Below are 26,431 nucleotides of genomic sequence, written 5' to 3'. Positions count from 1 at the left end.
AATAAGCAGTCTGATGTCCTTCTAATGTTCTTTCCTTTGTAGGTAATAGATTTTGGGAGTTTTGTGGGGTTTTTGATAAATGTTATTTTATCCCTTTCTCCCCTTCAAGTCCCCTCCCCTCCCTATGTACAAAAGCTTTGTTTCCATTTTTTCCTTCTAGTTTCACTTTTTTTCTTGTCCCTTCCTTCCTCCCTCTTCCCTTGTATCCCTTCCCATTTGAACACTTTCTTCCCATTTCCCAACATCCGTTATACATTTCAGTCCTGATTTCTATTTTCAGTTTCTTACAACAGAGAAACAATGTGGTATTTAAACATGTGTGTCCGATTTGATTTCGTAGTTTAACAACTTCCAGTCCTTGTTCTGAACTTTCATAATGTACTCTGTGTATGCGTTTGTTTGTGTTTCCTTCATTGTGCTGGACACATATTCTGTTAACTTGAAGATCACTATCTGTTACTTTCTGTATCTTGTTTTTTCTTCCATGTGGCAAATTTTCTTCTATTTTATCCCCAGCTTATTGAAATTATTTTGATAATCACATGTTTAGTACTTTAGAACTTTATCCTAGACCTGGTGTTTCACGCCTATAATTCCAGCACTCTGGGAGGCTGAGGCCAACTCCGAGCCCGTCCTGGGCCACTTAGTAAATTAGCAAGACCTTCTCTCAAAAAAAAAGGAAAAAATACTGGGGATATAGCTCAGTGATCAGGCCCTGGGTTCAATCCCTAGTGCCTCCATACAGAGGGTTTTTTTTTTTTTTTTAAAAAAAGCACTATATATGTAATAATCAGCCAGTAAAAGAAAAAATGACAAGAGGCTGGGGATTTAGCTCAGTGGTTCTGCCACCTGCCTTGCAAGCGCAAGGACCCGAGTTCAATCCCTGGTACCAAAAAAGAAGAAATAATAAAAAAGGAAAATCTTGAATGTATAGCTAGAGGAAAAACATCAATAAGAGATGCCTGTGTTAACCTTATTGTTAATGCTTTTCTTAGATGTGAGTTTAAGTCAAAATTAAAAGCCAAGTTCAGGTAGGACAGAGGTAGGGGGGTGGGCAGTGCAGAGGAGATAGAAGATAAGCATGTTGTGAGTGCTGTGATGAAAGTTTTATTACAAGCCATGGAGAGTTTCATAGAATCAAGGCCTTTGCATACACTGTTGTGAGTGGTTGGGCACGTGTGGATAATGTTTTCAATCCTCAGAAATTTTCTGTAATATTTAAAGACATCATTAAATAGATTCTAGAAGAGGGGAATATAATCCATCATAACAGATTTTCACTGTTGACAACAACTGCTTACAAATAAAATGTAGAAAGAACATAGCACGGAGGTGGTGAGGTTCCTTGTTCTAAAGCTTGGATGTATCTGGAGAGGAACTTCTGAGCAGATTACTCAGGCTCCATCCCTGCAGATTCTAATTCAGTTGGTTGTGAGTGGGACTTACAAATAATTTTCCTTTCATTTTAATTAAGTAATTACTTAATTTGACTTTTTTGAGACCAGGTTGACCTTGAACTCACTAGGTAGCCCAAGATGGTCTCAAACTCTGATCCTCCTGTCTCAGCCTTCTAAGTCCTGGGATCATAGGTATGTACCACTATGCCTGGCCCTCCCTTCCCTTTAAAGCTGCCCAGATGGCTTTGAAAAATAGCCAGGTTTGGGGACTGTTGATCTGATTATTCAGTATGTGTTTGAATACCTTCCAGTTTATCAGTGATCATCTTTTTTATTTTATGGTTATGTCCAGTGACTACTTACTTAACATTCCATTGTTAAATAGTTGAAACATTGTTTTGTTTTGTTTTGTTTGTTTGTTTCTTGGTACCTAGGATCAAATTCAAGAACTTGCGCTTGCAAGGCAGGTGCTTTTTGACCTAAATTTTTGGCCCTGATACTATAAATTTCTTTCACATGATTGACTTTTTAGATATTTGAAGTTACCAAGTACCCTGGTTACCTTTTCTATTATCCTTGTTGCCTTCAGTCATTTTTATTTAAAGTTGGACAAGCTCACAGTTTCAAAGTTAAGATGAAAGGACAAACCAATTGTTCCCTTCACCAGTTCCCCTTTCTGCATAAGCAGTCACTTTGTACTTTGTATAGTATCTCACTCTTTACCTCAAGAGCTTTTTAAATTATTTTTTCTTAGCCATGTTGCCTAGGCTGAACTCAAACTTGTATATTTCAACTCCAGTCTCCTGAGTAGCTAGGTCAAGATATCTTTTTAAAGATGTGTTATATACATATACCAGTTGCACACAAGGAATGTAAACAGTATGTACTAATAAAAAAATTGCTACTTATAATTTTTTCTTGGCTCAAGTGGGGTTTTTTTTTCCTCCGTCTTTTTCTTATACTCTATACAGACTCCTTTTCCAGTTCCCTCTTTCTTCTAATTAGTTTATAATAATTTTGATCAGATCACTATTCATAGTTTCCTGTATTTTGGAGGATTACCTCTTCTGTCAGGTTTCTGAGACATCAAACCAGTGTAGAAAATGAAAAAATTTAAAAAAAGAAAAACTTTCTATTATATTAAAGTAGATACAGCAGTATAACTAACTCCAATATAACCATCACCTAGCTTCAGCAGCCAATGCAGCCAATCTTGATTCACCTATATTCTCACCAATCTCTTAATTTTGAAGTGCATGCTCATCAGATCCTTCCATTTAATATTTCAATATGCATCTCTAACATTGAGATTCAGATATGTGTATATAATGTATATTTTTTTTTAATTAAGAAATCTTGAGGGGCCAGGGATTTAGCTCAGCAGCACCATACCTGCCTCCCAAGCGCAAGGTCCTGAGTTCCATCCCCGGTACCAAAAAAAAAGAAATTTTGAGATTTTTGTGTGTTTGAAAGTTCTTTCCTGAATTGATAGTTTGAGAATATTAAAGTTAGTTTAGATTAATTTTCTTTCAGAATCCTGAGTTGCATTTTTTTAGCTTTCAAGTTGCTCTTCAAATTCTGCACTATTCTCTTTTTTTTTTTTTTTTTTTTGGACCTGGGGATCAAACTCTGGACCTTATGCTTGGGAGGCAGGTGGCGGAACCACTGAGCTAGATCCCCAGCCTTGCACTATTATCATTTTTGACCCATTCAATGAAATTTTTAAAATTTTATTTTTCTTCTGAAAGCTTTGAGATCTTTATTCCTAGCACTTAGAAATTTCATGATGATAATTCTTTTGTATGGAACTGTTAATAACCATTGTGTCAAAGACTTGGGTTTTGTTTTTATTTTTTTCAACTAGGCAGTTGTGTTGAATTTCTTCATTATTTGCCAATTCTCTTTTTCTGGAACTCTTATTATATCTAGTATGATCAGCCTTCTTAGATAATCCCCTAGTTCTCCTGTATTTGTATTTTTACACTGCTTCTTGTGGACATGTTCTCAACTTTATGGTCTCACCCTCTGTATAGAGTTTTTTGTTTTTACTGTTAATATTGTTAATTTCTAAAATCTTTTCTGTTCTAGAATATTTCCTTTTATAACAATCATGTTTCTATTTCATAGTTTTGATATCTCTTATTCTCTAGAGTATTTATAGGTTCCACCCTCCCTCCCCCCTTAGCTTATCTTCTAAATTTCTTTCTTTTTCCTTTCTTAGTGACTTGTTTGTTTTGGTCTCTCACTGTCTTAAACTCTTCTCAGATGTTTGTTGACACCTGTTTACTTAAAGAGAAGGAGATAAAAATTGATTTGGGGGCTCTGAGTACATGGATGGAGTTGTGAATTTCAAGCTTCATGACAGAGGTTTGCTGGTCTGCTTGATTGATGATGCCCTGATGTTATCAGTATCTTTACATCTGTCTCTTGGGCTGGTCAGATTTCCTAGAGAATATTCCTCGTCTTTCCTTCCTGCTGTAATAGGGCAGGCTACCAGAGTTCCAGGAATTAAGCAGATGATAGAGGCTTAGGCTAGGTCTGAGACTTTGGCTCCATATGTATTCATTACTCTCCTCCTCGTGTCGCCCACACCAGACACTTAAACTCTAGCCTGCATTCTGTTGTCAGGATGTTGAAGAGGTAATCAGTCTCCCAGCTGCTCAGAATGTATGTTGCTGTTTTAATTTCTTAAAACGTGGTTTAAATCAGTCTCTCTTGGTACTGGCCCTTTTGTAAATTTTATTTTGAGACAGGATCTTGCTAAGTTGCCCAGACTAGCTTACAGCTTGGGATCCTCCTGCCTTAGGCTCCTGAGTATTTGAGATTATAGGCAATTGACACCACACCCAACTTCTAATCTTTTGTTTATTACATCCATATCAGTATTGTTGATAGGAGTTTTACTTCATATGAAAAGGTCTAGGCTTTCTTTTAGTTGTATCATATTCTCTTAAAATTTGTGACGTGCACTACCATGCTGTGACTTCCATAGACACCGGAATACTTAATATCCTGTTGATTTAGGTTATTGAGTTGAAGTTATTTTAAAATATATTTCCTGGGCCAGGGATTTAGCTCAGTTGTTCTGGCACCTGCCTCGCAAGTGCAAGGTCCCAAGTTCGATTCCCAGTACCAAAAAAATATATATATATATTTTTTTTTTCCTGAATTCCTATTGTGAGATGCATGTCTTCTTTTTAACCATAGTTTTCTGAAATTGGAGAAATTTTGAAAAATATGGAAAAAACACTAAGAAGAAAATATACTGTCATCTACAAAATAACTATTAACATTTTAGAATATCTTTTCCCTACATCCCTGTGACACCTCTGAAATACACATATTTTCCTCGTTAGTACTCTCAAATAATTAGTCAAAGCTATTTCATAATCATTTTTGATATAATAATATGTTGTGGATTTTTACTAATATTGGTTGTTTTGTATGCTGAAAGGAAAATCTGAGGTGACTTTTTCCTGTTTTCTTTGACTTTCACTATTTTTCAGAAAAAAAGTACTGAATATCCACTATGTTTATACAGTATACATGGCAAAGAAGATGCAGAGTTGCTTAAGACATAATTTGACCCCTTAGTGCTGGATAGGATTTATATTTTGTGTGTAATACATAAAATCAAGGTTAATTTCTTCAGTAAAAAAACTTTCTTTGGATAGTTTTAGATTGGCAGTTTTATAGAATTGCAGTTTGTAGAAAATGCTTTGTGCCATGATTTAAATGTATATATGACTATGTTAAGGGTCTAAGACATCATTAAACTAGTTGATTTTCACTGTATTTGCCAAATCAATTCTTTAGCTCTGCATAAAGTATAAAAATCTTAAAATGGGGCCAGGGATTTAGCTCAGTGGTTTCACCACCTGCTGCGCAAGCACAAGGACCCAAGTTCGATCCCCAGTACCAAAAAAAAAAATCTTGCAATGCACAAACAGTATAATTGTCCCTTGTTAAAAAATTCAAAACTTAAAATGCTTAGAAATCCCAAATTTTTTTAGCATCGTGTCAGTACTCCAAAAATTTCAAATTTATGGGCATTTCAAATTTTATATTTTGGGATTAGTGCTCTGCATCTGCTAATATCTATATAAATATATAAGACACTCAACCTAAAACACCTGTGAAGGAAAGATTTCAAATAGGGAATACTCAACCTGTATAAGGAAATATCTTTTAGTACATGAAAAATGTTTTGTTTTTGTTTCACAGATTACGAGCAGGATTATGTGATCGCTGTGCAGTAACTGAAGAACATATGCGGAAAAAGCAGCAAGAGTTTGAAAATATCCGACAGCAGAATCTTAAGCTTATTACAGAGCTTAGTGAGTTTACTTTCTTCATGTGATATTTAAAGTAAAATGTACTATTTTCACAACCTATTAGTAAATTGATTGTAATCAGATTGTTTACATGTATTTTTTGTTATTTAGGTAAAAGGTCATATATCTTTTCCCCCCCTTTTTTGAAACTTAATCTCATGCTTATTTTAGTAAGAAATAAATTCTAAAAAGGTTGTATAAATAACTGTTTACAGTGCCCTAAAACTATTACTAGATCTAAGACAAGAAGCAAATTCCTGGGCGTGTCTATATTTGCTTCTTTGGTTTTATTTTTATGTAATTTGTGTAATAAAGCTAACTACAAAGCCAGTGGTTTAATGTTTTACAAAAGTGTGTATATTGGTTTTCATGACATACCATACTGAGTGTACTGTTTTCAGCTTTTTCCTCTTACATACTCAATGTAGGATTTTCTTACATTATTAGCCTTCTACTCTTGTTTTCTCTCCTAATATCCCTCTTAACTTTCTGGTCTTTTAACTGTTTATGTCTCCTAGTGACTAGTATTTGGATTCCCCATAAGCAACTCCAAATCAGCATATCCACATCAGTTAGCTGCTTTTCCAAACCAGTTCTATCTTCATACTTGATTTTTTTTTTCCTGTCAATTATATTGCTATCCTCTGGTTAGTCATGGAATAATATATAGATACATGCTTGTTGTTTTAAAAAGATAAGAAAAAACATAGTATTAGTCTATATCCAAAGTAAACTCCTGGTCTGATTTGTATCTTTCCAGGTCCAGGTTTATTTTTCTGTCCCTCATTTTACCCTCTTCCTCCTCACTTCTCTTTTGAATGTTAATAGGATCATGCTACACTTGAGTTTTTTTGTTTTTGTTTTTGTTTTTGTTTCTTTGTTGTTGTTTTTGTGAAACAGGGCCTAGCTATGTATTTCAGGCTGGTCTTGGACTCGTGGCAGCTCTCCTGCCTCAGCCTCCCTAGTGCTGGGATTATGGTGTGCACCACTACACCTGGCCTGCGCTTCTTGTTCTGACACATGTTCTTTGATTTTATAGTCAGCTGTTCTTGGGAATCTTCACATGTTAATATATTTAGGCCTGTAGATTCTGTGTGTGTGTGTGTGTGTGTGTGTGTGTGTGTGTGTGTGTGTAAAAGAATATTACCAATGAGTAGAAAAACTATTACATCTCAAATATAGTTGAGATTACAGTCATATTAGTCATAGGACTAGGAATAATGTCCAGTAATGTCTATGTATCTAATACGATTTTCACCAGCTTTAACTGAAAAAAATAGCTCAAAACTTCAGAAAAACAAAAAGATTTGTCTAGGCCTTAAGAAATAAGAAAATATTCATTTAATGGCCAAACTGTATTCCATAGTGTAGATGTCCATTATTTAGCTATTCTCATATTAATGGACAGCTCTTTTATTTATTTATTTATTTTTTGGTACGGGGGATCGAACTCGGGAACTTGTGCTTTCTAGACAGGCGACAGAACCACTGAGCTAAATCCCTGGCCCAAGGACAGCTCTTGTTTGTTTGTTTATTTGAAAGGTTGAGAATTTTTATTTTCCTAAATTTTCTTCAGATTTGGGTAAAAATATATTAAATAATAATATCTGATCTGGTGAGTGAAGAATAAGACCATTTAAAAACTTTTAAATTGGCATTGTCTATTACTGTTAAAGCCAGCTATCTTTAAGTTTTCTTACTCTTTATTTTTTTAATTAAGAGCTCTTTGTATGTTAGAGGATTATTAAACTTTTGTTATACATTTATATAGGACATATGTTTTCTATCTCACAGTTCATTGTTTGTTAACTTTATTTTATAACACTGTCATTTTTAGAAAGGCTTTACCCAGAAATATAAAAATATTCTACAGTTTTTGTACTACATGTACACATTTTTTAATTTACATGTTTAATCCATCTGGAATTTTTAACATGGAGTGTGAAGTGAAGATTTACCATCTTTAGGGTGTGTAGGTATTTATTCTCAAGCTTCTTGTCTCATGATCACATGATAGCACACTACTTTTTCGGGCTTCATGTTTACAATCAGATAAAGAAAAAGGGGGAAGCAAAGGGCTGACATGGGTGCACCAAGAAAATCTTAAAAAAAAAAAAGTTTTCTTGAAACACTGGCCCAGTAATTTATACTTAAATCTCACTAGCCAGCAACCACTCCCCAACCATACCCCTTCAATGGAAGATGCCTAAGAATTTGAAGCCTATGTCAAGTTACCATTCTTGCTGTAAATATCTAGGTAAAAAATACCATCTACAAAGAATAAGAATTTTATTTTGTCTTTTCATTTATTTTTAGTTTCTTTTGATGGTTCTTACTGCATTCACTAGGAGTTTTAGGATATTGCCATATGTAGCAGTTGAAAGTAGAGAGAAGAAATATTTCACTTTTAAGTGTGTTGTGGGCTCCAGGTAAATACATAAAATCAAATTAAGGATATTTTCTCCCATTTCTCTTATGCTTAGAATTTTGATTGTATGAACTTGTCAGTCTTTTTTTAGTATCTATCAAGTGATCAAAAGGTTTTTCTTTTTCAATATGTTCATGTGGTGAGTTCTGATAGCTTTTTAAAGTTGAACCAGTGTTTCATTTCTAGAATGGAAAAATTTAATGTGTGAATGTTTTAATTGGGTGTGTTTATATTGTTAAGTTGTATAGCTAGTTTTCTGATTTTTCTGCTTTTGAGGTTATATTAAGAGAACTAAATGGGTTGCTGTTCATCTTTTTAATAATCTTCTATTTGAAATAATGTAAAAGTAGTCCACATAATCTAGGCTTGATGCTATTGTTAGGATTAGATCTTTAAGTGCCTCCCTTCCCCTGCCTCTTACTGAGGATTGGGTCCATCATGGTGCCTCATTTTTACTTTTTGTAGATTTATTCTTTTGTGCCGGATTCTGGAAGGATCACTTAGGAGAGAATAATTCTGTCTTCAGTAACATTTTTATCCCATTTATTAAGTTTTAAGTTTTTGTAGTCTTTGTTTCCTCTTTATGGTAACCTGTTTTGTTTTTTTTTGAGATCCATCAGCTTTCAAAATATTTTTAATGTCAGCTCTACTTAATAAAAGATATCTTTCCTATATTAAAACTACTTTCATACAAGTGAATTCTTTTGGACTAGTTTCAAGTATTAGTTTTTATTTCAAGTGTTGACTCTGATGTAGAATTGTAAATGTCTCTTAAATTGACTGGTTTTGATAAATGCAGTCTTATTTTTGTAGCCCAAGAGAGAATCCCAACCTTGCTGATAGGATAGAGATAGATAGATAGATAGATAGGAAGAAAGAAAAAGAAAAGCAAGCAGGCTAGCTAGCTCTGATTTATAAGCACCCTACTGAAAGTTGGAGGCTAAGACCCCTGGCCGGAGAGCTTTATTTTTTGGTACCGGGGATCGAACTCAGGACCTTGTGCTTGCAAGGCAGGCAGCAGAACCACTGAGCTAAATCCCCAATGCCGCGGAGAGCTTTTTATATAATTTGTCCTCTAGGTGTGAGGGTGCCTTCTCTCTTGATGTTAAGTTACTTGGGAGCACTATTCTGATTTCCATGTCTTGGTATTAATGTACTCTTTTGTGTCAAACTTCTAGAGCTCTGTCTTCATGATTTTAGCTTAAGGGTAAGTGTTGGCTATCCTTGCTTTAACCATTCAATAATTTCTGGGCCTTTTTGCTTCTGATACTGGGATTAATATGAGAATCTTCTGGGAAAACTCGCCTTTTTTTTAAGGCCCCTTTTTGTTGTTGTTTTTGTTTTTTTCTTTACCATTAATCTGAGCCTGCCTTGCCAGGCTGGCATGGCACCACTGAGCCACATCCCCGGGATTTTGTTTATTTTGAAACAGTCTTTTCCTAAGATGCCCAAGTTGGGCTCATATTTGAGATCCTCTGCCTTAGCTTCCCAGAATGCTGGAATTGCAGTTCTGCGTCACCACATCTGGCTAGCTTCCCATTATTTATCTATAAAATATGTTACCTAGTAATCTTTAAATCCTGATTTCTTAGACTTGTACCATTTATTATAGCCAGTGTTTTTTTTTTCCGTACCGGAGATCAAACTCGGGTCCTTGTGCTTGCGCAGCAGGCGATGAAACCACTGAGCTAAATACCCGGCCCTATAGCCAGTGTTTTTTTCTTTATTCCACTAATTCTGTGAGGGAATAGTTTTATGTTCAACTCAGTTATCCTTTTATGATCTCCGCCCAAAGTAACCTTTCTCACCTTAGAATTTCCTTTTCTTTTTTTTTTTTAATTTTTTTTTTTTTGTCTCTAATGCCCTTGTCTCTCAGTTGTAGAAAACAATAGATAGTCAAGTAACCTTATATACTGTAGATAGCCCAAAATTATTTACTCAGTGAGGAAAAGTATGTTTTAGATTTTTAAACCACCAGATTAACAAATTTTGTTGTTTTGGGTTTTTTTGTTTTTTGGTTTTTTTGGTACTGGGAATGGAACTCAGGACCTTGCACTTTCGAGGCAGGCACCAGAACCACTGAGCTAAATTCCCAGCCAGATTAACAGATTTTGTTAATCACTGGTAGAGGTTAACTGTTGCTGTGAATTGATTTCTTACATGTGCTCCTCCTTGTGAAGCACATACTTAACTAGCGATAACATCCTAAGCATTGATAAGAGTTTTATGAGGGCTTAGACCAAATTTGAGTTTCTGCCTTATAAATTAAATAAGGATAGATAGATTTTAGTGGTGATCATTTCAAACAAATAGTCGCTGCTTCAATGGATAAATTACACCATAATTATTTGTGAAACAGTATAACTAAAGAAAAATTGACCATAAATGTGCTTATGTTGTAAAAATGATACTAATATTGTTATACTTTTGTTCAAATTTATTTTATTTTGTTTGTCTTGTTTTTTGGTACTGGGGATCAAACTTGGGATCTTGCGCTTGCATGGCAGGCCCTGGAACTGCTGAGCTAAATCCCTAGCCCTCAAATTTGTTTTACAATAAGTGACTCAATAAAATGGTATTTGAAATTAGAAGACTGAGTAACTGGATAGAATTCTTTCTAGTCCTCAGAGAGAATAAGTAAATGTACTCCCTAGTATGTGTATTTTGTCCATGAGCATTACATAAAACTATCAGTTAATTAGTTACATGGATCTGGCACAATATGAGTTGCAGTCATCACTACCTAGTAACAAATTATCTCTCCACAGTAGCATTAACCCTGAATGACATTAGGACTTAGAATTAGAAATCCTAATTTCTTCATAAATGTTGACATTATTTAAAAAGCCTGACGTAACTATTAATATAATGATATTATATGCCTTCTTTTTCGCATTGTTTTTAAGTGAATGAAAAGAATGCTCTTCAGGAAGGAAATAAAAAGCTTTCTGAACAACTGCAGAAGATACTTGAGTAAGTATTTTTCCTAAATTAGAAAATATTTTCCTACAACTTTATTTATTTTACTTAGCTATGCAAGATACTGTGAAAATACCTTAAGAATTACAGATTTCATTTTTAAAAATTATAAAGTTCTCTACAATAAAAAAAACACAAAGAATGCTAGGCATAGTAGCACATGCCTATAATGTCAGCTACTTGGGAGGGTAAGGCAGGAGGATCACAAGGTCCAGACCAGTGTGAGCATCTTAGCAAGATACTGTCTCAAAATTACAAAATAAAAAAGGCTGAGAATATAGCCCAGTGGCAGAGCATCCCTGGCTTTGAGCCCCAGTACTACAAAAGTAAATAGGTAGGTAGATAGATTTTTTTTTTTTAAAAGGAAGGAAGAGAAAGAAAATCACTGTATTTTTGTGTTTTAGGGTATACATGAAGAATATGTGTGCATCTCATAGGTTAGTGTTTGAGTATACAGAGAAAATAATGTCTTCATTAAAGTGTTTTAATTTTTATGATGATTTATTATAAATACTATAGAAATTATAATCACTTAGATTTCAAATAAATATTTGAGTTTTGTTATTTTTTCCAGTCTTGTCTCCGAAGCTTCATAAAGCAAATTGAATGAGTTATATAGGCCTACAGAACTTCCTCCTTCCTCTGTTCTCATCTCCAGTACCACATTTTTCTTTAAGAATAAAAATAACTTTTATCCTGAGTGCCAGTTGCTCATATTATTTCTCACCCTCACTGTAATTCTGCAGAGTATTTTTATTATTCTTAATTTACAAAGGGGTGATCAAAGGTCATAGTTAAGTAACTTGCCTGTGATTCCACAACTAGACCATCACTCAAATCCTGTCTTCTGACTTAAAAGCCCCTGTTCTTTCTATTTTGCAGTATTGTCTCAAAAGGAAAAGAATACTCTTCTGCAATAGTCTGATTAAGGGTAGAGATAGGGCTAGCTTCTCATTTATATAAAGATTATGCAGTTTTAAAATTGTATTTCATATATTTTTTGAAGTGGGATCTTACTATTTTGCCTAGGCTAACCTCAAACTCCCTGTCTCAAATGATTCTCCTCCTCAACTTCTCAAGTAGCTGGCTATAGGTGTGCTGTGGTGCAGTGGTGGCGTGTACCTGTGTGTGTGTGTATGTGTGTGTAGCGCGCGCGTGCACACGAAAGAGAGAGAGAGAGAGATTGGGAGCCCTAAAGTACATCCCTTGCCCTTTCCTCACCTTTTAAATTGCCCAGGCTGACCTTGAACTTGGTATCCTACTGCCTCAGCTTCCAGAATAGCTGAGATTGCAGAAGTGTGACACCATCCCTGGCTTATAGTATTTTTTTTTTAATTTAACATTCTGGATAGTCCTGATAGTGTTACAGGTTCTTGAAAATACTGTTGCATTTGTGTAGACATCAACAAAATCTTTGGTAACCTATGCAGATATAGCATATTATTTTGGCCTAAAATAGTTATCATCTGTATAAACATGTTTTACTGGTGGAATTAACATTCTTCACTTCTAGCAATATACTTTTAGTTAATAGATGTTACAGTGGAATTCTGATATTTCTCCCATTTGGTCAGGCCACTGAATACTGATAGCCAAACGGAATTCTGAAGAGAGATAATAGATGAGCAAAGGAGATTATGAAATCAGACTGGGGCTGTGTGAAAATGTCAGCACTCTAAACTCAGGCTCTATAATGGAAAGAGGCTAGAACACAGGCTCATCGTCTTTTACATATGATTTTAGAACCCAAAAGGTTTTGTTTTTTTTAATGTTATTCAGAACTTAAACTTGTCTCAACTGCCAGGATGTTATTTATAGTCTTTATCTCACTTCATATGAATATTTGTATGTTTTAATATGAAAATGTTTGACTATAGGATGATGCCTTACACATCATTGGAAATGTTATGTAATAACCTTTATGTGCTTTGTACTGCTTTTCACTTTTTAAAAAAAATCTAAATTCTGATTTGAATTATACCTAGGACCAAGATTTCTATCAATGACTGTTGACCTATATTAGTTTATGTTATATGAAGTGATTTAGCACATGAAACTTACGGAATTTGAATATATCAGCCTTGATATTTATGAATACCAAAGACAGATAATATGTTAAGTGTAGAGATTAATAAAGAATTAAGTAGATGATTGCTTCGGGACCCAAGATAAAGTATTTTGAAACTAGATAGTCTCTTGGAAAAAATTGAATTCTATCTAGTTTAAAATTTCTTTTTAGGGTTCTCAGATTTTTCCTATTGAAACTCATTGATTTTTTCAGGAAAAAAGTAAAAATTCAAGTAAAGGTTAATCACATAGACAAACTCAGAGCATGTATGTTTTCTTTAGGGCATGCTTAGTCAGAACAGTGTAGGAAATAATCCATTGTATCTTTCAGGTCTTTCCTGAAATTTAAGATAGTTGTGATTCTCCGGAGCCAACTTCTTTTGTGACTTGGCTCTCTTCAAAAAAATTTTCTTTTTGTTGGCAGGTTTTTTTTAAAATAGCAAGCATCAGCTTGTAAAAGCAACCTCATTTCCTCTGACTACCTAAACCACCATAATGTTATGTGATTAGTGCCTGAAATTCCCCTTAACTTTAGAAAAAATGCTGACTTATCCTCCTGCTTGTTAAGTGCAGTAATTCTAACTCAAGGGGGCTGGCTTCTGTGTTACAGATGCCTTGTAGGGTAGGATAACTATTTAGTGACACTACAGTAAATTACTCAGTTTTTCAAAATTGCCATTATCAGGTTAAAAATTAAAGTGAAAAGAGAGTCAGTTCTAGCAGTCAAAGCAAATAATTAAACTGAGTATTGAGGTTGTGACTGTACTGGGAAACAGATGTGATGTCTCAGTGAAGATCACAAGAGTCACAGAAGATTGCAGAGAACTACACGTATAGGATGCTGAGGGAAATATCAGGTGCCTTCCCAAGAGCCAGTATATGGTAAAGCATCCCACAGAACAATGGACCTTATAGCCATGCTTTTAAAAATCAGTCTTACTTGAATTATTTATATAATAAATTTACATTGGTTCTAAGAGATTAGGGTATCAGACTCACTGGTTTGTACTTTAGGGAATATTCATCATTTTTTTTTTTAAATTAGAACATTTCAGTGAACTTGATGGTTATAATATTGCTTCATTAAGTTTAAATTATATTTCAACTAGAAATATAAATTCTTCAGGTAGAGAACTGAATGTTAAAATACTTTTTTGCTGACTCCTTAGACTAGAAACCCTGTATCCTTATAGGTTTGGGAGGAATAGACAACTAAAACACTTTTGACAGGAATTTAAGAGAAGGCTTACAAATAAAACTACCAAAAAATTTTATTCTCAGGCTATATCAGCCTGAAAAGTGAACAAAGGATAAAAAATGTGCATAATTAATATAACCAAAAGTTAGGACATGAGCTCTTAACTTTTCTCAGAAAATCAGGGTGAGTTGTAATGTTTTAAGGAATAAACTTAGTTAAGAAAAGTTGTTTTTGCTTCTGTTTTCTTTTATGACAGAGGATGACAAAGCCTTCACCTGTTTACATACTATAGTTTGGGCACTTCTAGTTAGAGCTAGTTTTAGTTTTATATTTTGGAGATTTGTTTCCCCTTTTGTGATCCCAGCTTCCTCTAGATTGACACTGCCAGGAAATCTTTTTTCTCATGACTCATTTATGTTTCAGGTTGAATTTTTTATGACTACTAGGAAAGCAGGCTGTGATATGGTTAGTTAAAGCAAGGTCAGATAGATTTCACACTCCATTAATTCGTAAGGCTTTCTCATATGACTTCAGCATACTGTTTTTCCAGAATAAGGGTAGAATTGCAGGAAGAGATTAAAAATTAGATATTAACTCTATTGCACAGAATGGTAACTTTAATAGATAATACCTTGTATATTTCAAAATTACTAGAAAAGATTTTAAATGTTTTTACCCTATAAGTTTATGAAGTGATAAATTAATTTGCTTGATATAATCATCCCACACTATAAACATACATCAGAACATTACTTCAAATCTCTTAAATATATACAGATATTATTTGTTCATTTAAAATAATTTGGGCCAAGCAGTGCTAGGAATCAAACCTGTGGCCTCACACATGCTATGTAAGTGCTCTACCACTAATTTACGCCCCCCAGACATAAAATAAAATTTTAAAAAATAAGAAAATAACTCTAAAGATTATTCTAAGGAATAATATAGGATTCTACAAGAAGTAATATTGATATTATCAGGAAAATTATCAGGAATTTTGATTATCAGTAATACTGATATTATCAGGAAATTAGAGTACATATCTGTATTAGGAAATGTTAATCTTTGTCCTCTAGTGATTTTTTAAAATTTTTGTTGGTATAGTTTATGAAATTCTCATTATGTAGTTCTTTGAAATAATATTACATACTGGTTAGGACAGATTAATTTGGTCATGTAAAGAATAAAGGTGGACAGACTGATAAGAATTGGTTGACCAATAAGGTCACTAATGGCTTGACATTGGAAAGTCAATTAATTTAATTTTACTCAGTAATTAAAGTTAGTCCAAACCCAGTCTTTAGGTGCCATGGGTTCTGAATTGATTTGGGTAAAAATATATGTCTATGTATTTCTTTAGTGGGATCTGAGAATATCTCATTGATTCATTCACCAAATTGTTATGCAGTGCCTACTATACACCTGTTGTGATTCATCAGCAAAATGAAGGTCCTCACCTTAGAGCTTATATTCTAACAGGAGAGCAGTGGACATAATAAATTGCATACTTGTCTGGAAAGCATTTTCTAGGGTAAAATAAATACAGCAGAATGACAAGGATTAGGAAACTGTGGTGTGGGATGGGGATTGCAGTTTTAAACAATAAAATTCCAGCAGAGTTGAGGATATAAGGTAATTAGCCATGTGGATACCTGGGGAAGAGGAGATGGAACAACTGGAGCAAAGAACCTACAGTAGGAGGATGCAGAAGAGAGTATGACAGGAGTAGAGTTTTAGGGGAGAGGGACAGTAAGATCATGGAGATTTTTCTTCATTGTCTTTTACATTGGCTTGCTTTCTCCATGAAATACATACAGCAGGGTTTTGATCAAACTTAATTGATTTTTAATTGACTTGAGTTACAGGACTCAAGGACTGTTGTGACTGTTCTCTTTTATTTTCCCCCATTAAGTTTATTGGTACATTTTAGGTATAAAATACAGTTACATTCATCATTGGGATCTTGCACCTTTACATGAGTATCTTGGTTCTTATTTTTTTCCCCTTCCCCTGCCCTCCCTTCACCCCCTCCACCCTTCCCTATTTACAAAGACTTTGTTTCCATTTTTTTCCTTTTCTCATATTTTTTCTTTTCCCTTCTTTCCTTTTCCCTACCCTCCCACTTCCCCTACTCCTTTAGACCTTTTCTTCCTATTACACAATGTCAGTTATACATTTTGAAATTACAATATCAAGATCTAGAAGACATTACCACAGATTTTACAGAATTTAAAAGGATATAGAAAGCGTATTACAAAACTCTTTTTTGAAATAAATTTGACAACTTCCAAGAAGTACCTTGGAAGACAAATTAATGAAACTAACTCTGGAGGAAATATAAAATTTGAATAGCACCTATTAAAGAAAGTATATTCCTAGCTTGAAAACCTACCTATATGACAACAGCAGTCTCATATACATTTTAACTGATAAATTATATCAAACATTTAAAGCAGAAAAAAAGGAACACTTCTTCCCACATTTTAGGAAATCAACATTGTGCTAATACTAAAACTGGGTAAAGATAATAGAAGAAAAAAATATGAACATAGATAGAAATTTGTTTAACAAAACAAACTATTAGAAGTCAGATCTGGCAGTATGTAGAAAGTGGTTTTATTATAGGGATGGCAGTGTTAGTTCAGCATTGGAAGATCCCCGAAAGTCATCATTTAAACAGAGGAAAGGAAAAAGCCATATGATCCTGTCACTAGTTGGAGCAAAAGTATTGGACTAAATTCTACAGCTGTTCATGATGAAAGCTATCAGGAGACTAGAAGTAGAACAGAACCTTCTCAACAGATCAAAGAACTGTACTCCATACTTCCAGCAAATACACCTTACATGAATGAAGAAGATACAATGCTTTCTCCCTAAGGTGGGGAACAAGGGCAGATATGCCTACTCTTCATCTGTCCATTAAACTTTGAAACATAGGCCCAAACCAAAATAGTCTGGCAATAAATGACACAATTAGGATAGGATTGGCAAGGTAGAAGCAAAATCTTTATATGTAGATGAAATGATCATCTACAGAGAAAATACTAAGAAATCTCTAGGAGCCCCTAGAACTTGTACTTGAATTTAGCAGGATTAGAAAACACAAGGTATATATAAAAATTCAGGTCTATGTCTACTTCCTATAAATGAAGAATTGGATATTGAAATTTAAAAGTTATGTAGGAGAACAAACGACCTAGAAAAGTTTAAAAAAAAAAAGTGTTGGAAAACCTTTAGTACCTACCTAATTTTAAGACTTCCTCTAAAGCTACAGTAATCAAGGTAGTTGGTGTAAAGAAAGACATATAGATCACTGGAATAAAACAGGAGCTAGAAATAGAACCACACATATATAGTCCACTGAGTTTTAAAAGATTATTTAACATTAACATTTTATAGAACATAAACTCAATTCAAGAGCCAAGGAAAAGATAGTGTTTTCAGCAAATGACACTAGAACACCTGGTATCCATATATAAAAAGTTAACCTCAGCCCTTTATTTCCATACATATAAATAAATTGAAGGGACCTATGAACGTAAGTATGAAAGACTAAAACTATAAAACTTTAAGAAGAAATTATAAGAGAAAATGTTTATGAATGTAGGATAGGCAAGAATTTCCTAGGACATAAAAGACATGATGTATAAAAGAAACAAATTGATAAATGAGATTCCATCAAAATTTAGAACTTTAAATGACATCATTACGAAAATGAAAAGTAGTCCTTAAACAGACCATATTTACAATGCATATAACCTATGACCAGAATATATAAAGAACTCTTACAGCTCATTAATAGACAACCCAATTAAAAAGTAGACACAAGAAGATGATAAATAGCCAGTACAGCACAAGGAAAGGAGTGCAACACTAGACTCAGAAAAATACTAATCATTACAATAACAAGGTGGAATTATACTCTCATTAGGGAGATGAAGTTAAAAGTTTTAAAAGAACAAATGTCAGCGTAGGTGTGAACCAGTTAGAACTTTCTGATACTGCTAATGTGAATGTAAAATGATAAAACCATTTTGGAAAACAATATAGAAATTTCTTATATTACTGTTAAGAACCAACAATCCTGTTCTTAAGTTTTTACTTGAGAGTAATGAAAACACATGTTCACAATAGATTTGTACATACAAGTTGAGTATCCCTTATCTGAAATTCTTGGGACCAGAGTGTTTCATATCTTCGTTTGAAATCCACTTGATCTGCAAAGAGAATAGCTACTCCTGCTTTTGGGGGGGGGGGGTTCCTGTCACATGGAGTATTGTTTTCCACCCTTTAACTTTCAGACTATGAGTTTCTTTTTGAATTAAATGTGTTTCTTGTATGCAGCATATTGTTGGATCTTGCTTCTTGACCCATTCTGCCAGTGTATTTCTTTTGATTAGTGAATTGAGACCATTAACATTGATGGTGATAACTCATACATATTGACTTATCATTGTCAAGACTTTTTCTCTTTATTGGATTCTCCCCCTTTACGTTTAATTTCTTGTCACACCCGATAGATTCATTCTGCTGGGCTTCCTAGGGTTGTGATCCTCGTTGTCTTTTCCTAGGATATTGTCTAAAATTTTTTGGAGTGCTGGTTTGGTATTCATGAAGTTCCTAAGGTGCTCTTTGTCATGAAAGTATCTTATTTCTCCATCCATTTTGAAAGATAGTTTTGCAGGGTACATCAATCTGGGTTGGAGGCTGTTTTCTTTTAGGGCTTGAAATACATTACTCCAAGCTCTTCTTGCCTTGAGGGTTTGCATTGAGAAGTCTGCTGTGATTCTGATGGGCTTTCCTTTGTATGTGATTTGTTTCTTTTCTCTCACTGCTTGTAGAACTTTGTTCTTCTGTTGTGTTTCGGAATCTTAACAATTATATGCCTATGTGTAGATTTTTTTTTTGATCAAGGCTAGTTAGAGTCCTATATGCCTCACTTATCTTTATGTCAAGTTCTTTTCCCCTCCTTGGGAAGTTTTCTGCCATCACTTCTGTGAACAGTTTTTTAATGTCATCTGCACTCTCTCCTTTTTCTTTATTGACTCTAATCTGTCTTATGTTATTCTTTGCATTGTCTAGCAGCTGCTGGATTGATTTCTCATATTCCTTTACAATTTCAAAGCAGTTTTTCTTTTCCTGGTCACTAATTGCAATCTTATCTTCTATATCAGAAATTCTGTCCTCACATTGGCTCATTCTGCTGCGTAGACTTTCAGTGGAGTTTTTAATCTCCTGGAAATCCGTTTGCATCTGTTTTATGGATTCCATTTGTTTCCTGTGTTAGGATTCCATCATCTTCCTGAGCTCCTCTCTAGATTTATTAATCATGTCTTGTACTATGAGCACAATCTCTGCTGTTATCTGAGAAATTATTTCTGATTTCATTTTTCCCAGATCCTCTTTTGTTGCCAGTTCAGGGAGTCCAGGTGGCTGAGTATCAGATTTTTCCACTTCATTTCCCTTTGGGGTTTCCCTTTGGGTTTCCCTTTAGGTGATCTGGAAGTCTGGTTTTGAGACTTGTTTACGTGTCTTCTCATTTTGACGAGGGGAGGTTTTGCTGCTGGCGCCCGCGCAGCTCACCTCCTCTGTGCTGGTGGGGGTGATATGGCAGCCCAAAAGCCTCCTCTTGTGCGCTGGGAGTGGTTCACCTCCTCTGTGCTGGCGGGGGTGGTTCGGCAGCCCGGAAGCCTCCTCTTGTGCGCTGGGAGCAGATCACTTCCTCTGGCTGGCGGGGGTGGTATGGTGGCCCGGAAGCCTCCTCTTGTATCTGACTGTTCTCTTAAGAGAAGATTGGAAGAGGTCTTGATAAAACCAGTGCTGGAAGCCTACTGTGTCATTCATCAGACACATGACCTATAGGAGAATACACTTAGTGGTTAAAGACAGAGCCCCTAGAGTCTGCCAGAAGTTGAATCCTGGCTCTGTATTAACGTAGTAAGGCACTTTTGTGTCTTCATTTCCTCAATTGTAAAATGATAATTACATCATCACAGTGAGATAAAGTGATGCGGGCAGCACTTTGAATAGTTCCCAACAATGTAAAATACACAACAAAGTTTGGTGTAGTTATCAGTGTCAGTATTATTAAATCCAGGGTTTGTTGTTTGCCAAGTCATGTTGATTATGCCACTGTAGTGTTTAACATTGGTCTCTTCCTTTCTATGTGTATTTAACAGTGTTCTAGTTCAAAGCACAAAAGCTCTTGGCTAGACTATTGCAGCCTGTGTCTAATTAATTGCCTTGCCTCCTTTCTTTCTTTCCCATCCAGCTTTGTCCACTGCTGTTAAATTGTCACATTACTTTTATGCCTCAGTTCCTTTCTTCCTGCTTTCTCAATATGTTCACATTTACTCAAGGTTCCCCTTCCTGTAATTCTAGTCTGTCCTTCTGCACAAAAGCACACAGTACTGCATGTTTTTACTTAGACTATGTGGCTTCTCTGATCTTCTTTGTCATTCGAAGTACTTTCAGTTTTATCTCACATGCCACCAACTGCACCTTCTACTTCACTTTTCACAGTAACATTCCCCTCTTAGTTTTGTAATCATTCGCATGCTTTTCTAATCCTTGAATTTGGACTACTAGATTGTAGAGATTATATTTCTCACACCTTCCTATTTGGTTTCACGCTATATAGTAGATGGTTTAATAAATATTGTTTAATTCATTTTATTTCAATTGTCATTTTCCTCCAGGAAGGATAAACAGCATCAAGCAGCTGAACTTGAATGTGAGGAAAATGTTATTCCAGATTCACCAATAACAGCCTTTTCATTTTCTGGCATTAACCGGCTACGAAGAAAGGAGAATCTCCATGTCCGATATGTAGAAAAAACAAATACTAGATTGGAGCATTCTATGTGTACAAATGGTAAGATTCAGAGTTGTATTTCAGTTTTCTGGTTTTTTGAAAAAGTATCCATTGTTTTTACGCTATTCGATCTAGTAGAAGGAAGTTAGTCATTGGCCAGGTAACCTGTAAGTTTAACTTCTGTTAGCAAAGTGAGAAGTCATTTTCTGCCTGTATTATATATACATATGTGTTTCTTATATGAACATATAAATACTCCGCATTTTATAAATGTAGTAGTTTCTTTTTTGTTTTAAAAAATATTCTTAGTGGCAGTACATGTCTCTAATACCAGTACTCCAAAGCTAAGTCAGAAGGATCTCAAGTTTGTGGCTGGCATGAGCAACTTAATAAGACCCTATGTCAAAATTTTAAAAGGGTAGGACATATAGCTCACTAGTAGAGTGCCCTTGAATTTGATTTCCAATTTCAGAACAAAACGAAACAAGTCTTGTGTATGTATCTGAGTGGGATCGAAGGAAACAAATTTCACATTAATTTCCACCTCCTATGTTTCAGGTATTAATATGCTGAGTAATTTACATACATTATTATTATATTTCAATTCTTACAACAGGCTTATGAAGTAGCTATTAGTTGCTTTGTTTTAGAGATTGGGAGATAAATGCTTAGGAGATTAAAAACTCAAGGTAGGTAGATTTAGATTTAGGTAAATCAGAATTTAGATATAAATCTTTCTGGCTCTAAACTTTTACACTGAAGGTTTTACCTGCAGGTACTCCTGTCATTTGGAGATGTCTTTAACTGGCTATTTTTATTTTTATAATTTGTAGCAGTTGGTGGTAATCTAGAAATGACTTTATAATATGTGTTCTTTGGATTATCAGTGATTTATTTCTAGTTTCAGCCCAGTTTAACATTTCTGCTAAATGATTTGAAACTACCTTTTATATAGCCCTGAAATGTATAATGTAACATGATACAATCATTATTCTTTTAATATTAATCTAAAGTAAATGGTAAAGACTAAATTTTTTTTGTAAAGACTAATTTTTAAACTAAAGTTTTGTAACAGAAAATATGTGGGGTAAACGGATGTGTGAAGTTCTAAAGATACTTGTGTCATGCAAATACATTGTGAGAATATTCTTTATTTTTCGTATTTGGAAAATTGGCACAGTTCCCCTATTTTATATGAGTTTACATCACCATCTAGTGGTAAACAAAAGAACTGTTAAAAATCCTGCATGCAATTAGGAGCTAAATTAAAATATAAGATCCTAGATCTTGAAAGAACAGGACATAATCAGATAGGATATGAATCATTACAGATAATCATCTGTATAATTTAGGTCATGTTTAAGTCCATGAATATGAATATCCAAAAAACAAAGCCCAACAATTTTCTTCATTAGGAAAGTCATCATTTGTATCCAGCATAAATGCTTCAGTTTTATTTCCTCACTGTATGAGAGCGGTATATACCAACCTAAAGACTTAATTGATTTGTTATTTTAGTATTGTTCTCATCACTTTTTATTTGGAATCTGAAACTTTCATTTTAAGATATATGTGTTGGGCTATGTAAATTATTTGAAAAAAAGTTTTAAATGATTTAATAACCAATTCTTGTTTTTATTCTAACCACATTTGCTTATCTTAAAGTTTACAGTATTTTTTAATATTACTTTCAAGTCATAAAGTGAAACTCTATTTTCCTTTACTTTGGCCTTTTAGTTTTCTTTGAATTAAATCTTTAAACAGTAGAAATATTTCTGATAAAACTTGTTTCAAGGTTTCTTTACAGAAATAAAAACCCTTCCCCGAGCTGGGAATTTAGCTCAGTGGTTCCGCTGCCTGCCTCTCAAGCACAAGGTCCCAAGTTCGATCCCCAGTACCAAAAAAAAAAAAAAGAAAGAAAAGAAAAACCCTAAAATAAAGATTATGGCGATATAAGAAGTAGTAAACATTAAATTAACCTAATTTGTAATGGATACACAAGGGCAAAATAACATAAAAGTGTTACTGTTTAGGCATGTTAGATCAGAAAAAAATTGTCTTTTCTAGTCCTCTGTCACTTGCTGTCCTAACTTGCAACTTTGTTGCTTAGTGAAACTAAAGAAACTTTTTTTTTTTTTTTGGACTGGGGATCGAACTTGGGTCCTTGAGCTTGCAGGGCAGGTGGCTGAACCACTGAGCTAAATCCACAGCCCAGGAACTTCTTAAAATACAAGAATTATGGCAATAAGATAGTTTTTGAAATACTTTAATGACAGGTTTCTGTTGTTTGCGAATAATATTTTGATAATATTTTTATCATTATTATTTGTTTGTCATATAATCTTTCCTCTTTTTTCCCCTTAGAATTAAGAAAAGTTTCTAAGGCTTCAACTCTTTCACAACATAGCCCTAATGAAAAGGAAATTCTAGTTGCTGACACTTGTGATCAAAGTGACACTCCAGTGGCTGGTAAGATACTAAAATTACTTTTTATAAGTTTAAAATGTGTGGTTATTGATAAACAAGAGCAACTAGCAGAATTGGACTGCCTTTTAGAGATTTTTTTCATATAATTGTGTTTATATTACTAGGTATTTAGAAGTCTTCATACTGGAAAGTAATATTAGTATTCATTGACATTAATATCCATATTAATACAAATTGCTATTGATTTAGATAAGGAAGGCTTTGTGCAGTTTACTCATTCATTCAACATATAATCATATACCAGGCAATGAACAAAACAAAGCTCTTGCTCTTGTGGAGTTAACACTCTAGTTAGGGAATAAAGAAAAGAAATATGTCAGGTAGAATCAGGTGCTCTAAAGAGAAATGAAACAGGATAAGAGAAGTATTAGAAAGCCTCAGTCATGAAGTGACCTTAGAGCACACACTGGGGGAAGCACATGGGGCAGAGCAGCATCACAACAGAGGGAGTGTGCCTTGGTTTTTTGAGGGACAGGGACATAAGGAAGCCTATGTGGCTGGAGCAGAGTGAGCGAGGAGGAGAGTGCTTTGGAGAATAGGAGGAATAGAGCTGCTGTTTACTGAGACAGAAGAGACTGGAAGCAGGATATTCAGGTAAAGATGTTAGAAGAGTGTGTGGATGTGAATTCAAGTCTAGAGAAGTTTAGGATGGAGATACATATGGAACTTGTCAGCGTAATATCCAAAACCATGAAACTGGATGAAATTACCAACCAAGGCAGTGTAAATGGGGGAGTGAAGTTCAGTACTGAGGAATTCATTTATGTTTCCCAGCTCCCCCAAAGCCTTTTTAAATTTTTCCCTATTTTCTCTATGGAATTTTTTTTTATACTAGTTATAGTTACAGCGAGAAGAGCATACGCATTTGTTTTTTCTTTTGTGGTGCCAGGGATAGATCCCAGAGCCTCTTTTATGCTAGCCAAGTGCTCTAACACTGAGCTATCCTAACCCACCCCACTGCCATTTTAATACTGCAGATATACTGGATATCTGATTATATACTGTCTGTATTACTTATGCTTTATTCATAAAAAGAGACATTTTTGCCCCATAAAAACCATCTTTCTCTCCCTTGGGGCAGTATTGCAGGTGTTAATGTGATTTAGAGGTTGTAAAAATGAGAGAACTGACAGAGTAGACAGGGAAGGAGCTGCCACTGAGATTGGAGGACTTGAAAATGAGTAGAATGTCCCCAAATTTGAGGAAAGAGGAAATGATTTATCTGTGTTAAAAAGTGCTAATAAGTCAAATATGATGCAAACATCTTAGTATTGACTGTATTTGGTTGCATGGAGATCATTGGTTGTTAAACTAGTAGCATAAAAACTGTAAAAGTGTAAGAGTGATCACCTGAGACCATCAAAAGAGAAACTAGAGACAGAGAAAGTAGAAAGCATGTATATACGTAAATACATACACATATACATATATATATGTATATGAATGAGAAAGTCTTCCAGGGTATTTTGCAATAAAGGAGAGAATAGGACAGTGGCTAGCAAGGAAGATGGGTCAAAGGAAGATTATGGCAGGTATAACATTTTTATACTGGTGAGACGATCAAGTAAAGGGGAAATTTAGTCATTCTAGAGGAAGAGAGAAAAATTGCTAAATCCTTGGAAAGGTGAAAGAGATGGGATCCAGAGACCATTTGGAAGATTGGCCAATGTTAATTACTTACTTGGTTTATATTAGTGCAAGACTGGTATTCTGCAAACTGCAGATCGTCCTGTATTAATATGCATATATGGTGTATGTGTGAGCAAGTACGGTATGTGTGCATGTGTAGTATAGGCAGCCCCTAAGTCCAGCACTGAGTACTAGGGCTGAATACGGAATGTGGCAGATTCTTGCTGCTCAGGGCTCTGGAGCCCATTCTCTTCTGCGGCTAGGACTTTACTCCATCATTAGTCCTCTTCTATTTTCCTATATCTCCAGATTCTCTACTGGTAATATATACTCATATATGTTTTTTCCTTTGTTTTCTAAAAATAATCCCCCTCTTGTTTGCCTTTACCCTTAGTTACAGCTTCTCTTCAAAGTTGAAAATGTGGTCTATAATCAGTATTTCTGCTTTCTAACTTCCATTTCCTCCAACCCACTAGTAGTATAGATTCTACTCCCCCACCCCACCCCTTATGAGAGACAGATAAAGGGAACAAGGGAAGGGGGCTGAAGAAAGGGACAGCGAAGACAGAAAGCAAGCATATCTGCACTCCCTCTCTTCCACTTGTTGCACTAGAACTTCTAGCAAAAGTCATCAGCATTGATGTTCCCCAGTATGTATGGGCCTGTTTCTGTCTTATTTGCTCTCTTTTTGGAGTTATTATACCTAGAATTATTGTCCTGCTATGCTAATAAAATCTGTGTCAGGACTTTTCTCCTGGACTCCAAGCCAGGTGTTTGCCTGCTGTTAAGCATTTCTACCAGCATATCATTTGTCTTCATCATGTCCAAAATGGAAGCTTTCCTGTCAGACCTACTGTCCTTCCTTACATTTACAACCTCTGGATGACACTGTACGTACCTCTTTGAGTTACCTAACTCAAAAGACATTTTAAGTCATCCTAGACTCTTGCTTTCTCATCTCTTATTTCTAAACAGCTTCTGAGTCTCACTGGTTCTGATTCCACTTTCTCGTTGTCTGTTTTACATATTCTTCTGTACCCTCAAGGATATACTTTTGGCCGTCAGCCTCTCACATCACGACTTTTAGTAATTAGTTTC

At 34.8% G+C, this 26,431-nt stretch overlaps 1 protein-coding gene across 11 annotated transcripts in view; it reads left to right on the top strand.

Annotated features, from left to right (window-relative positions):
- The window catches only part of Rbbp8 (RB binding protein 8, endonuclease), a 92,299-nt gene that overhangs the window by 38,271 nt on the left and 27,597 nt on the right, over positions 1–26,431 (top strand). For 6 of the 11 annotated variants that reach the window (XM_087194096.1, XM_087194100.1, XM_087194109.1 and 3 more), the window contains exons 5-9: positions 1,506–1,589; positions 5,622–5,734; positions 11,066–11,132; positions 21,102–21,277; positions 23,582–23,686. In XM_087194096.1, the coding sequence (XP_087050222.1) occupies positions 1,506–1,589; positions 5,622–5,734; positions 11,066–11,132; positions 21,102–21,277; positions 23,582–23,686 (545 nt within the window). The remainder of the gene's footprint in view (positions 1–1,505; positions 1,590–5,621; positions 5,735–11,065; positions 11,133–21,101; positions 21,278–23,581; positions 23,687–26,431) is intronic. The other 5 variants (XM_087194131.1, XM_021265165.2, XM_021265163.2 and 2 more) reach the window with 1 other exon arrangement.

The sequence above is a fragment of the Heterocephalus glaber genome, unplaced genomic scaffold (genome assembly GCF_053883595.1).
Source record: "Heterocephalus glaber isolate CG9 unplaced genomic scaffold, H.glaber_assembly_v1.0 deba00000331, whole genome shotgun sequence".
Taxonomy (NCBI): Eukaryota; Metazoa; Chordata; class Mammalia; order Rodentia; family Bathyergidae; genus Heterocephalus; species Heterocephalus glaber.
The sequence above is the reverse complement of the archived record's forward strand: the minus strand, read 5'-3'. Positions and strand labels throughout refer to the sequence as shown.